The sequence below is a fragment of the Lipotes vexillifer genome, unplaced genomic scaffold (genome assembly GCF_000442215.2).
Source record: "Lipotes vexillifer unplaced genomic scaffold, Lipotes_vexillifer_v1.1 scaffold70, whole genome shotgun sequence".
NCBI lineage: Eukaryota > Metazoa > Chordata > Mammalia > Artiodactyla > Lipotidae > Lipotes > Lipotes vexillifer.
Window position 1 is genome coordinate 3994889 of NW_006789896.1, and position 13437 is coordinate 4008325.

Sequence of the window (13437 nt, forward strand, 5' to 3'; positions counted from 1 at the left end):
CGGCGGCGGCGGCTGCACCTGCGGCGGCTGCGGTTGGGGGCTTGGCAGAGGGGCCGTCGCCGCGGGGGCCTGTGCTGGCGTGGGGGAGCTCAGCGACGCTGAGGGTGGTTTATTTGGTAATCCAGACGTGGGGAGGCCGGGGGAAGGAACTGTTGTGCTGGGCAGACCCATCAAGTTCGGTTTAGGAGACGTTAAAGCTGAAAGGAATGGAGACAGAGAAATCACGTGTCAGTCTGGGGTGCTGAGGCTATAGTGCTAAAGATGTTTCACCTGTGTCACTGGCACAGGGTCTAAGAGCTCAAGGTTTGAACTTGGAGGATCCTGTTGATCCAACGGCTTTCCCGCGAGGCCCAGGTTGGACAGCCTGTATTCTAATCCGGACCCAGCCCTGGGTCAGCTCCCATACCAGCTAAACAACTTCTAACACCTTCCTGCCCAACGTGCCACACCCATCCCACTCGGTCATGTTTTCTCTGCTGCGCTCCCAACTCTGCCCAAGGCAATTAGTCTGGAGGCCCCCAGACAAGCTGCTGCCAGCCGGGACCCATCTGAACCGATGGCCTTCATCAAAAGCCCCACAGAAATAGTACAGTCAAGAGGCCCCACCAGAAGCTGTCTGGAGAAGACAGCAAAAGCAAGAAACCCGGCCAGACACCAAGACCACCTGAACAAACACAACAGGCTCTACACATGTGCCTCTCTGACCTCCACTGCTGCAGGTGAATGGATGTGTTAGGAGGGCACAGAGAGGAGGAGCAATGGGAAGAAATGAAAACAATCCATTCAAGGTAAATAGTGGCACTGCTTTGGCTCAGCTGATCTGCTTTAACAAATCTGCTGAAAAATGTAACCACCTAGGAATAGGATTCTGGAGTCCACCGGAAAAATGAGCATTTTCTTCTTCTGCCCCTATTTGAATGACATACGGGAGGATTAGGACTGCAGATGCTTGAGAAAGCAGCCACAGGAAGAGGAGAAGAGCAATGTCAAAGTGCTGGCACCACCAATTCCTAAGACATCACAACCTACCCCAGGCACCACTGCTTACAGGTGGCAGACCACGTCACCAGGCGCACGCAGGACACAGCCCCATCCTCAATCACACTCAGGCCTAGTCTACCACTACCTGTAAAGCCTTCACCCAGCCCCAGAGCCTGACCTCCTCCCTGACCCATAACTGTCTCCTGGGTTAAATCTTTTGTTTCAGGGTGATGGAGGGCTGCTGCTGGTTCATGAAGACTAAGACGACTAGCAAGGTGGCGGTGAAGGACAGCACTGACCACATCCAAGACACTAGACGGTATGCGTCCCTCCTCTTCAGAGGACACCAAAATGTACTACTTTATCTGGACCACCTTCAGCAAGAAAGCTGGGGTGGGGTTCCAAACAAGTCACTGTCTTCATGAGAAAAAACACTCTGAAGCCCAACCCAGGTGAAGACAATGTTGATTTCTAGCTCCAGTGGTGCAGTATTCCCTGGGCTATCACACTGCCTTAAAAAAAGCCCTCAGATTTCGGGTGAAGAGAACAAGGGTGCCTCAAGTTGCCAGTCCCAGAAAAAACAGGCATTAACTTTTGGATAGCCAAGGAGGATGCCTCCCTCAGCATCACATAATATTAATTGACTCTTCCAAAATGGCAGAAAGGGACCACTGAAATTAAGTCATCTAATTTCCTGAATGTACTTACAGGACTGCAATCAGAGGAGAAGATGTGTCTGACTTAGAAAAACTCAGTAAAGGCTTGTTGGTTAAAGTGGCACAAAGCAGATTATGAATTCCAACTTGGGACATGGCTTTGTCTATTTCTAGGCAACAGGCTTGCTCCAGGTTTCAGGTTGGAGCTGTAGCCACAGCCAAATGATCAGTGGGGCAGAGAAGGAACCGCCTATTGATCTCCCCATCCCTCTGGCATCAGGCTTCCAGAGAATCTATCTTGAACTGAGAGTGCACAAGAGAGATTCAACCTTAAGAAACATGTACTGAACTTCTGCTATTTACCAGGCTCTGCACTAGCCATGTGAGATAAAGTAGCTCAATACATTCTCACAATAATTCCGTGGCTATGGTTTTATCATCTGTAAGATCAGAACCAAACAAGCCACTTCATCCCCCTGAGGCTGAGTCACGTACTCCTGGAGTCGGACTGACTGACGAGGTATGGACTGTGGCTGACACACATCTGCCGTGTGATATTGGGCCTATTAGTTGACTGCTTGGAACCTCAGCTTTCCACAACAGATGGATGTAGGGATTAAATGGAAGCTCATATGGAAAGAGCTTACCATTGGGCCTGACGTATTAAACACAAGTTCTTTCTTTCCTTCCTAATTCCAGATGCAGTGGTCCTGGGAGCTGCGGTACAGTCAGACGGTGGTAACGGGGGCGTGCCTGGCTGCCTCGAATGATTAAGAGCTTATCTGTCTTCCTACCTGGAGTCCACTCTAAGTGGTCAGAACCTGAGTAGCACTAAACATATACCTGTTGACTGACTGGCTCGTATTGGGTGCTGTGGAAGGAGTACATAGCACTGGGAGCCCGGCTCCTACCCTAGCTTGTTGAATGGTCTTGACCTCTCTGGGCCTCAGTTTTCTCATCTGTAAAACAAGGGGAATAGATCAGACATTTTGATTCTAATATTTTCACATTATTATGAAATGTCGGGCTCTCCCAAGCCCCTCTTCCAAGGTCCTGGGCTGCAAGTGAAGTTCAGTGCCCAGCCACTTTCCATAGTCTCTTTCTTGGCTTATGTCTAGCTGACTTTAACATCATTCTGTGACATTACTTGCCAACACAGGTAAGCAACGACTTCTACATCTTAATGCTTTCTTTTCTTGTTCTTCTCTTTGGATAAGAAACTGGGATCTGGAATGAGGTAGCCCCTCACGTTCTGTAAAACACTGCCAAAATTATAAAACTTGGATTTAATTCAACCAGAAACCAGGGCTGCTCTGGGAAGCAGCAGAACCACTTCCACCCCTGGGAAGAGGGCCATGATTTGAAGGTAAGGAGGCACTCTGAGGGGCTCTCCTTTGGTGAATGTGTACTGGTCAACACAGGCTGTGGAGGGACCCGCTGACTTGTGCCTCAGTCTCACAGGATCCTGGAGGTGAAAGTCCAATTTAGGGAAGACAGCTGGATTCAGAGAAGACGGGTGAGGGCGGAGGAGGAGGAACAAGAGAGGTACACAGGGAGAACTGCGGCACTCCCTACGAAGTGGAAAAATAACTACCAAGTACGTGACTGAATTAGAAAGGGAAACGGGCAGAAGAAAACGAAGGGGTGTTACCATTAACATTTTTGTCTGTCTAGAGGACTAAAACATGTCATAATTCAGAACACAGTGCCCAATACGAATTCCTGGTCACTGCATTCCAGTACAAAGGCAGTCTATTTAGAAACCAGGGACTTCCCTGACGGTCCAGTGGTTGAGACTCCGTGCTTCCACTGCAGGGGGCACAGGTTCGATCCCTGGTCGGAGGACTAAAATCCCACGTGCACCGTGGTGCAGCCAAAAACCAACCAACAAACAAAAAACACTAACATAACCCTCTATTTCTGACTCGAAGAGAACCCCAGGAGTAAGGCTCTACCATATGAGAGCATCTTAGCATCTCTCCTGCCAGAGCACGTCTCTGAAAAAGGAGGTGGGACCACAGGGGAAGGCAAAGAGTTGATTTAAATTCTCTTGAACCAATTTCCAGAGGGCACAATCCAGAATTAGCTAGCTAGATATTCAAATGTTTTATATTTTCAACAGATATCGAGATGGGATCTGCATTTCCACAAGGACTGAATGGAAGGGTCTATAGTGGAAACTGCTGTCTTGAAAATACCCCAGGATCTAGTACGCCAGACCCCTGAAGTTCATGCCTATAACACACACCCTGGTGGTGTTACTGAACACCAGGCACGAGAATGGTTTCAGGAGACTGTTCCAACCACAAGATTCCCATCCTTGAACTGGCAAGTCAGAGAGTCGTGTACACTACAGCTCTAGGGAGACTCAGTGGAAGGGACCTGAGGTTTTGTTGTTGTTAAGAGAACTTGAAAAGGGAAGCTTCCTATCAGGCCAACACTCAGAGGTTTTGTGTGATGGCCACAGAAGAAGCGCTAATTGGGCGGCTATTTAATACTGGGAGAATCACCAAGAGCAGAACCCACCTGTGTTGGATGGAGTAAAGCCTGGCAAGGAGGGGCTGTTGAGGCCGGGGAGCAACACGGGAGGAATGCCCTGGATTGCCGGATATGCCGTAGGAAGGTTGAGAGCCTGAAGAGGGGCGTTGTCAAACATCCCTTGCTGCTGAGCTGCCAGTCCGAGGACCTCATTGGCCTTTTTAATCCGGTCCAACTCTTGTTGAGCCATCAACTGACGTACAGTGGCTGGGTCAAAGTATTCTTTCTCCTTGTCCAGCTGGCTTCCAATGGTGTCTTTAACTTTGGAGATATGCTGTTGGGAAAAGATATGGTCACGTACAGACAGCCGAGCGCTGTACTTGATGCCACACAAAGTGCACTCTGTTTTGGGTCCCTCGTAACTTGTTTGGTTTATACCAAAATGCTTGGCCATGCTTAACTTGGACTTCTTTTCTTTTGCCCGGGCATTCTGGAACCAGACCTGAACCACTCTCTTTGGCAGTCCAATGTCATTGCCCAGGACTTCACACTCTAGCATGGTGGGTGTCCTGTAGTCATTAAAGCATGACTTGAGGACCTTCAGCTGCAGATTGGTCATCTGAGTGCGAAAACGTTTCTGCCCGGGCCTATCCCCACTGTCTCCAGATTTGCCTGCTGACCCACTTGCACCAGGGCTTGGGGAGCAGGGGTCTGCAAGGCTCGAGGTTTCACTGTAGTCCACTGTACCTTCATTGTCATATTCCTTGCTGTAAAAGCTCGGGGCTGGGCTGACCAGACCGGATGACAGCCGATCTTCATACTCGGACATTGCCATCATGGCCGCTTTGGTCAACCCTTCACTGGGCACGGAAGAGGATTTGGTTTCAGTTGCTATTCCCGTCGCACTGTCGTTATCCGCATTGCCCTCGTCTCCAGTAGTGGTATCTGTGATCGCTGTGTTGACTGAGGAACAGTCATCGTTGTCCAGCTTAGTTTGGTCAAAGTTTAGATTAACTGAGGACATGGAAGGGCTTTCAAAGTCTTCAATCCCTTCCACCTTGATGGAAGAAGGGCTAAGAAGAGTTCTAGGAGACAACTCCATGGTTTTGCTCACAGGTGAGAGGGGAACACCTTGGCCATCACTACTGCTTGGGGGTAGGTGGGAAAAGCTAGTTCCATCAAAAATATCTCCTTTCATCTGGAGTCCCCCATCGCAGTCTAAGAGCATTGCAGACAGAGTTAGGTTGTAGCCAGCTCTCTTGGCTTCATGCCAATGACGGGACCGGATATGAGCCTCCAGGGCAGTCTTGGCTTTGAAGAGCGCTCTGCAAAAAGGGCATCTCCTGTGGGCCTGCGCTGGGCCCACAGCCCTGAACTGTCCTTTCCTTTCCCGGGCTCGGGTGTTCTGAAACCAGACTTGTACCACGCGTTTCTTCAGACCCACCTCATGCGCAATGTGATCCAACATCTTTCGAGTTGGATTGGAGTCCAAGAGATACTTCTGGTAGAGAATTTCTAGCTGTTCTGGTGTAATTGTTGTCCTCAAACGCTTGTCTCTCTGAGGTTCTTCTCCTCCCGTCCCACTGTCGTTTTCTCCAGGGCTGGCACTGGCCTTTTCCTCCAGCTTCCTCTTGAGAGTGTTCATCGTGGAGGTGGGAGTTGAAGGGGAAGTGGCCGAGCTTGCCGGAATCTGAGGTATGGCCCCAGAGAGCAGCTGGCTTGCCAGCAGTGGGTTACTAGGGTCAAACAGCATGAAAGGCATATCCAGTGACCTGTCCAAAAACTGGGGGTGGATGAACTGGTTCTGTGCGCTCAGAAAGTGAAGCTGCTGGTGCTCCTGCCAGTGCTCAAACGACGGGAACGCCAGCTTGCACTGCTCACACTGGTAGGGGATTAGCTGCGGAGGTAGGTTGGCCAGCTGCTGAGGAGTTGACGTGTGGAGGGGCTTAAGGGGCAGGTGGGAGAGCTGGGAGGGACTGGGGCTCGACTGGGCTAAGGGGCACTGAGCGGGGGGCGCTTGTGGAGGCGGCTGGGGCAACGAAGCGGGGGACGTCAGCTGCGGGAGCTTTTGCGGGGCTGCATTTGTCTTCTGCTCGGGCTGATCTTGCTGCTGCAGCTCTGCCTTTGGTTGTCCTTGCTTTTCTTGGGTCTGGTTTGGCTGTGCACTGGGAGGTTCAGCCTGCTTTGGTTTCTCATCACTCGCCTCTGGTTTTGAACTGAAGGCGGCCAGTTCGTCAGCCTCTGATGTAAGCTGCAAGAAAGCAGCGGAAGCTGTACTAGCCGTTGGTGCTGGGGTGCTGTAAGCCTGGGAGGGCATCGGGGTGCTGCACGAGGAGCTGGTGGGCGTCAGGATTTCCATGGCGTCCATGGAATCCTCGTTTTGGCTGTCATCCTGCCCCTCCTCGTCCTCATCCTTGTAACACAGCTTCTTCTGGTGCTTGATGAGATCAAAGATGCGCTGAAACACCAGGCTGCATTTTTTGCACTGGTAGTTCAAGTTGCTCGTTCGAATATACCTATCATTTGTAAGTTCCCGCCGCTCTCCATCTTTGCCCTCTCCCTGATTCTCGTAATTTTTTCTGGCCTTCTGTCGGGCGTTTTGAAACCAGACCACTATGACTCGGGTTGGAAGGTTCAGTAAATTAGAGAGTTGCTCAAATTCATCGTCCTTGGGGTAAGCGTTGGCATCAAAGAAGTCCTGCAGGACCCTCAGCTGGTAGTCAGTAAATCTTGTTCTTGAAGACCTCTTGCTCCCCCAGTACTCCTGCTTCTGAGGTTCTGGTGAAGGGGGCCGAGAGTCGATCTTGAGCTCCTCCAGGCTGGTGATAGGAGGATTACTGAAGTTGTAAGGGGAGTCCTTGTTACGCTGCCGCTCTTTGAAGAGAGTGTTTCTGAACCAGTGCTTGATCACTTTCTGGGGCAACCCAGACTTGTCTGCCATCTCTTTGATCTGCTCTTCACTGGGGGAGTTGTTAATGTCAAAATACTGCCGCAGGACTCGGAGCTGGTCATCGGTGATCCTAGTGCGAGGCCTCTTATTCTGCTGCTGGAGGAGACTTGGATTGAGCTGGTGCTGGTAGAGCTGGGCCAGGTCCGCAGGCAGAGGCTCCACAGGTCCAAGCTGAGGGGGCAGCTGGGCCGGCAGGGTCTGCAGCGGCATCGTCTGCATCATCAGTGGCGAGAAGATGGGCAGCTCCATGGGCATGGAGAGCTGGGTCAGCGGCACGGACGGCTGGGCCGGTGCAATCGTGGGCGAGGTGATGGGTGGCGCTGACACGGGGATGGCTGGGGTGGAGGCCGGCGGGGGCGGCGCTGCCGGAAGCGGGGGCGGCGGCGGGGGCGGGGGCGGCGGCTCGGGGGTCTGAGGCCTCAAGGGGTACAGCTTGTCGTAGTGCTCTCGGTACTGTTTGGCAAATCTCTCGAGCTGTTTAAAGGGGAAGTAATTCTGGTGAACATGCTCTTGATGACTCTTTAAAATCAAGATGTTCGAGAACAACTTGCCACAGGAGTCGCACTCGAGCTTTTCCGGATTCTCCCCCTGCTCGGTCTTCCCGTTCTTCTTCTGTACCTTCTGCTTGTTCTCGTTGTACTGAATGACCAGCTCAAAACCGAAGTTCTCCAGCAAGGCCTTGGTGGCGTTCCCTCTGGCGTCCGAGGCGATGCGTGGAGGGAGCATGGAAGGCTCACAACTACCCCCTGGGGCCAATTCTTTCTTCTCTTTGGCCTTCAAGGCATCGGGAAGTGATTCCTTTGGTCCCGAGTTGCCCTCTCCCCCCTCGGCACCATCCCTCTCTCTCTGGCTTTCTTTTTCCTTTTCTTTGATAACCAATTTGTTTTTCTTCTCCATGTGCTGGCTGGGCTGTAGGAGTGCAGAGTGACTCTGGGGCAGAGAGAGCTGGCTCTGCTGCTGTAGGACCTGCTGATGGCCCTGCTGCGGGACCTGAACCTGAGCCTTCAGCTCTTCCAGCAAGCCTGGGCCCGCCCCCGTCAGCGTCAGCGCCCCGCTCGTCACTGGCAGGCTCACCTCGGGGCTGAGCTGGAACTCGGCGCTGGGGATGTAGAAGGGGAAGAGGAGATGCTGCTGCTGCTGCTGCAGCTGCAGCAGGGTCTCCGTGGCCATGGGGAAGTGAGGAAGGAGGGTGGGGCTAAACAGCTGGGACTGGATCAGGGCCGCCTGCTGCTGCAGCTCCTGCTGCAGGTGAGCTTGAACTTGGGCCTGGGCCTGGGCCAGGGTCTGTGCTTGCTGCTGCTGCTGCTGCTGCCTGGATGTGATCATATCTGCCAGCTTCTTCCGATTGGCTTCCTTGGGCTCTGAAGGGGAAGCAGTGTTGGCACCGCTGGGATTCCCCAGGGGTGGCATGCCTACACTTTCGGCGGACACTTGGCTCAGTAAGCTGGAGCTTGGAGCAGTGCCAGCACTGCTTGGATTGGTGGTGGTAAAGGTGTTACTGCCACTGGTGCTCACAGGACTTGGGGTGGAGGAGCTCAGGGAGACACTGCTGCTGTTCCCGGTGCCACTGCTGCTGCCACTTGCAGCCTCCAGCTTGGCTGCCCGGGCCTTGGTTTGATGCAACACAGACCTCATATGGATCTCCAGCGTGGAACTCTGGCTATAGGCCACGTTACAAGTGTTACACTTGAAAGGTTTGTTGTCAGGGCTGCTGGTGGGTTCTGGCTGACCAGCTGCCGATTCTTGAAGGGCTCTCTTCAACTTATGCAGGTGGGAGACAGAATTGTAGTGCACTAGCAGGATGTTCTTCTGAGTGAAAGATTCCTTGCAGACGGTACACTTGTAAGGGCGAGAAGGGTCTAGAAATTTTTCCATGGTGAAGTTGGGGCCTTTTCTGAACGGGAGAGCTCTCTTCGGCTCCGAGCCCGAGTCTTCTGGTACCGACCCAGCGTCACTGCCCGTCGGGCTCTGTTTATCCTCCAAGTCACTCTCTTCTTCCTTGTCTTCCTCAACGATTATGGTATGGTCCTCGGCCAGGGTGGGGTCTCCCATTGCCAGGAGGTCTCCATTGGCCAGAAGGCCACCATAAAGCTGTTGGATGTCGGCCTCACTCAACTCCAGGTGGCTCGTCTCGAGGTGTTTCTTCAGAGCCTGGAAAGTTCGGAAACTGCGCTGACAGAGACAGCACATGGTGGCAGCTCTGATCACGTGGTACTGAGAGTGGAGCTGCAGCTTTTCCACGGTCTTGAAAGCTAGGCTGCACTGGTTGCAGCGGTACTTGTACACGTGGCGATCCGACACGGGCAGCTGCGGCCTCTTGGCGTGAACCTCGTTGAAGTGCGTCTGGAGAGTGGCGGAAGTTTTGAAAACCTGGTTGCACCCCTTCTTCCAGCACAGGAAGCCTGAATCTTCTCTCACAGAGCCTGGGTCAGCAGGAGAGGGTTTCACATCTCCACTGTGTTCTGTGCTGGCAGAGGGCAAGATGTTCTTTCCCAGATCATCTGAGGGTTCTGAAAAAAAAAAAAAAAAGCCCAATGATAAAGAAGGCTTAGAGCTGTCTACCCAGCAAGGCCTCATGAACAGTCTCATGATGAGGGAAATGCCCAACCTGCAGACACACTCTCCACAGAGCCCCACACTGCTGAGAGCACGTGTTATGTAAGCAGGTGCACAGGAACAGAGAGGAAGAAAAGGAAATACAAAAAGTCTCAACTGCTAGTAGGCCTATACCATAGCACAAATCTCTTTTAAACAATATTTGTTTCAATTTCTCAAGAACTGGCTTGAAGGGATACCTACCCCCCTTTACATGGATCTGAATTCTAGAATATGTGAATTAATGCTGTCCTAAGCTGTTGTGGGGAATTTGCAAGAACCGCTATCCACTGTAATATAAGAAATTTGGGGATATATATATTCTTAGGCATTAAATTTCTTGTTATAACGTGACTTTGGACTGTCCTCTCTATTCAATAAGCAAAGAACATTCAAGTGGCCAATTATGAAAACACATTAAAACTTTTCTCTACAGTGAGATCATCACCCATAAATATTCTGACCCTTTTTTGGGTCAGCTGTACGCTGCCTAATATGGAAAAATCACAAGGGAGACACGGTGGGGCAGTTGTGTGGCGTAACTCTTCTCAGCTTAAACCTTAGCTGCTGACAAGGTGTCAGAGATGTAGGAGAGACTTTTATAAACAAACAGAGGTCTAAGGCCCCATCCTGCTAGGACCCACCGTGGGGCACCAGCAGCATCTATGCCTACGACAGTGTTCTTTCCAAATGCACCTCTCCGCTGCCTCCCATAAGGCACTCCTGGAAGTCTCAGAGAAGAGCTCTGTGCAGAGATGACAGCACCTAGAAAGAAAGCTAATCCAGTGCCCTGAGATCACCCATGTGCTCCACAGGTCCCTAATAATTAGGTCCTCAGAGAGGGAGTATTTGATGGCTTAGGGTGGTAAGTCATGGGTCTACTGGCTGACTGACTCTGGTTAGTCACTTCCTCACTGTATAGTCTAAGGGGACACGTGTCCACCAAAACCCCACTGGTTCTCACCTGGTTTTTTCTCATTTCAAACCATACGAAGTGTGTACACAAATACATGCCAAGAACCAGAGTGTCAAGTAGCTGACAACGGTGCCCCTCATCCCTTGAAAAGTTACATTCAGCTTTTAGGAGTATCGTAAAGAATTCCTGGCACTCTTGCTCCATGAAAATTTTGGCCCCAGGTTTCATTTTGTTTACTCTTCTCAGGGGTCAAGAATAATGACACTAACCAGGCTGCTTTCCTGCCTCCTCCAAACTGGAGTTCCCGTCCCGATCTGGAACAGCCGCTGGGAGGAACAGGCTGCTGGGCATCACCATCTCAGGGGTAGTCACCTGAAGAGCAAGTGGTAGAGAAGCGAGGAGAGTCAAAGGGTGAGGAAAGAGACACAAAATAGGGAAATGTGTCAAAATTATTTAATAAGCAAAATTAGCCTTCACCAGTGTAAAGCTGGAGGTGTCACTTTTCATAGCTCACTGAAGATTCATGTTTATTAGACAAAGCTCACATCAGTCAAAAGCGTTTCTACGGTTACATTCTGGACATAATTAGCAGTGCACACTTGAAGAATAATCTTATTATTAATATTTTTCCTTTATGCAGAATTTTGACTTTGATCACTGACAATGTTTTGTCATGGGCTGTGAAACTTCTTGTGCAACCAATTAGGTAGATAAGTTGAAAGGCCCACCTTAAGCTGCTGAAAACATAATAAGGGCCCTAATTAAATCATACCTAGTAAAGTACACTGTAATCTTGAAGCAGGGAGCATTGTAGTACTGTTTTCAGAATGTATTCAGGCAAGAAGAGGAGGGGAATAAGAGCGGAGGAAAGGGTGAGAAGAAGAGAAGGGAACAAAGGGAAGGCTAAGGACACGCAGACACACTGGCAGATTTTCCAGGAAACAACATTTTGTAACCCTTTACAAGCTGAGATCAAGTGCAAATGAGCATTTCTTATGACTCACTTCAGTCAGGATTTCTCCTGGGGTCTTTGCCTGAGGTACACAGCATCAGAGGGGACTTCTGGCCAGTGTCCCAGCCGCAGAGGGTGCCCCACACCCTACGTTCTACAACAGGGCAGCCCCACCTTGGCCACTGCTGTTGTTTCCCAATACAGCAACTCCAGAATTAGCCTGGGTCAAAAGAGCTACAATTTAAGGTCAGATCTTTCTGCATTTATTTCTCCAGGCTTTCCTGCCATCTGGCCGCAAGCTTGTCCAAACAAGTTATCATCTGCCCTCCATTAACGTGATAGGAGGCCCTCAACATCCAACGTAAGGCTAAAAGGTTCTTCATTTAAGAAGAAGCAATATCCCTTTGCCTACTATGGGATGGGAAGGTAGTTGGCGATGATATTCCCAAATGAATTAGAAATCGTTCCCTGTTTGATGACAGCCTGAGAAGCAAACTGACCCTGAGGTTACAGGAACAGAAACTTACAGTCACCACTAACCTTTCTACATGGCGCGCAGCCCCACCTGGAGGCATTACTTTCCCATCAAACACAACTATTGAGATAGTATCTTCACTTGCTGTTACAAAGATTGGAACACCTAGATTACTGTTCAAAATTAAATATTTAAAATAAATTACTATTAATTTTTAACGGTTTGAGGATCCTGGCCTTGCTCAAAATCACTGCTGACGTGTTCACTAGACTCATCAGTGGTAGGTTCCACTCCTAGAGGAAACTCAGACAGCTGTCCCCATAAATCCAAAAAGGTAACTCCTCAGTGCATTTCAGGGTATTAGGATAATCTCAGCAACCCAGATGCCCGTAGGTGCAAAAATTAAGCAACAGGCACTACGGAGAAGGGCTCTGAGAAACCCTGCGTTTACGAAGAGCAGGTGCGTGGCAGGTGAATGTGACATAGAATCCCTGCTCTCAAACAATCTGCACCCTCACACAAAGCTCGCCAGCAGCTGCTTACTGCTAGCTGTGGATGAATCGTTAGGAATGGAGCGGAGATGGCCAAACTCATTCCATCTATTTTCTTTTTAATAGAAAGCATTTCTGACCAGTGTGGTTGGGGAGTCCAGCGGGAATCCAAGAAGTGAAAGGTCAGCGATTAATTTATAGTCCTCAACCGAGGGGGAGCACGAGGCTGGGGGCAAGAGGGGGAGAAAGGGAAAGGAAAAAAGACTCCCCCCACACCTCCTTTCTCGGCTGTAGCTGCAGGATCAGTCCTTTCCTGGGATCTTTAGGAATTATGAAAAATGAATCATGAGAAGTGAAAAAAAAAAAGCCCTACAGAGTAAAAAAGAATAAAATTATCTAACACCTCAGCTGCACATCATTATAGAAAACTGTGGGCTTTTTATACACATTACAGTAAGGCAGACATCCCCTCTAACAGACTCAGTACGACGGATCAGTAATTGTTTTCATACACTTTAATTAGAAAAACTCAGATGGCTATGAATAATAATGGAAAAGAGAGACTTCTGCACTTGAAAGGTTGAAGTCAATCAAGTGTGAATGACGGCAAAAAAGAAAGAAAAAAAAGACACCAATTCATCAGCCCTCTGTTGTCTCGCCGCGACTTTAATCATAATTCCTGATTGGGATTCAAGAAGGCAGTAAGCAGCGGTTCTTTGTCTGCCTTCACCTTCCATCAATTAACTCTCCCCAAAATATAATCATCAACCTCACATGCTCCTCTGCATCTTAATCTGGGCCCCCAAACCTGTAAGTCTTGCCTCATACGTGTTTACTTCTATCTACCTGCATCTTCTCATCTATAGTGTACCCAACCTCTCCCTGAAAACAAACAAAAAAGGTTGGGTATATAAAATCTTTTTTTTTTTTTTTTTTTTTTTGG

At 50.0% G+C, this 13437-nt stretch overlaps 1 protein-coding gene across 1 annotated transcript in view; it reads right to left on the reverse strand.

Annotated features, from left to right (window-relative positions):
* ZFHX3 (zinc finger homeobox 3) overlaps positions 1-13437 on the reverse strand; it is a 170691-nt gene that overhangs the window by 2865 nt on the left and 154389 nt on the right. Inside the window, exons 8-10 of the mRNA XM_007462992.1 lie at positions 10846-10948; positions 4164-9575; positions 11-197 (exon numbers count right to left, since the gene is read on the reverse strand). Coding sequence (XP_007463054.1) covers positions 11-197; positions 4164-9575; positions 10846-10948 — 5702 coding nt within the window. The remainder of the gene's footprint in view (positions 1-10; positions 198-4163; positions 9576-10845; positions 10949-13437) is intronic.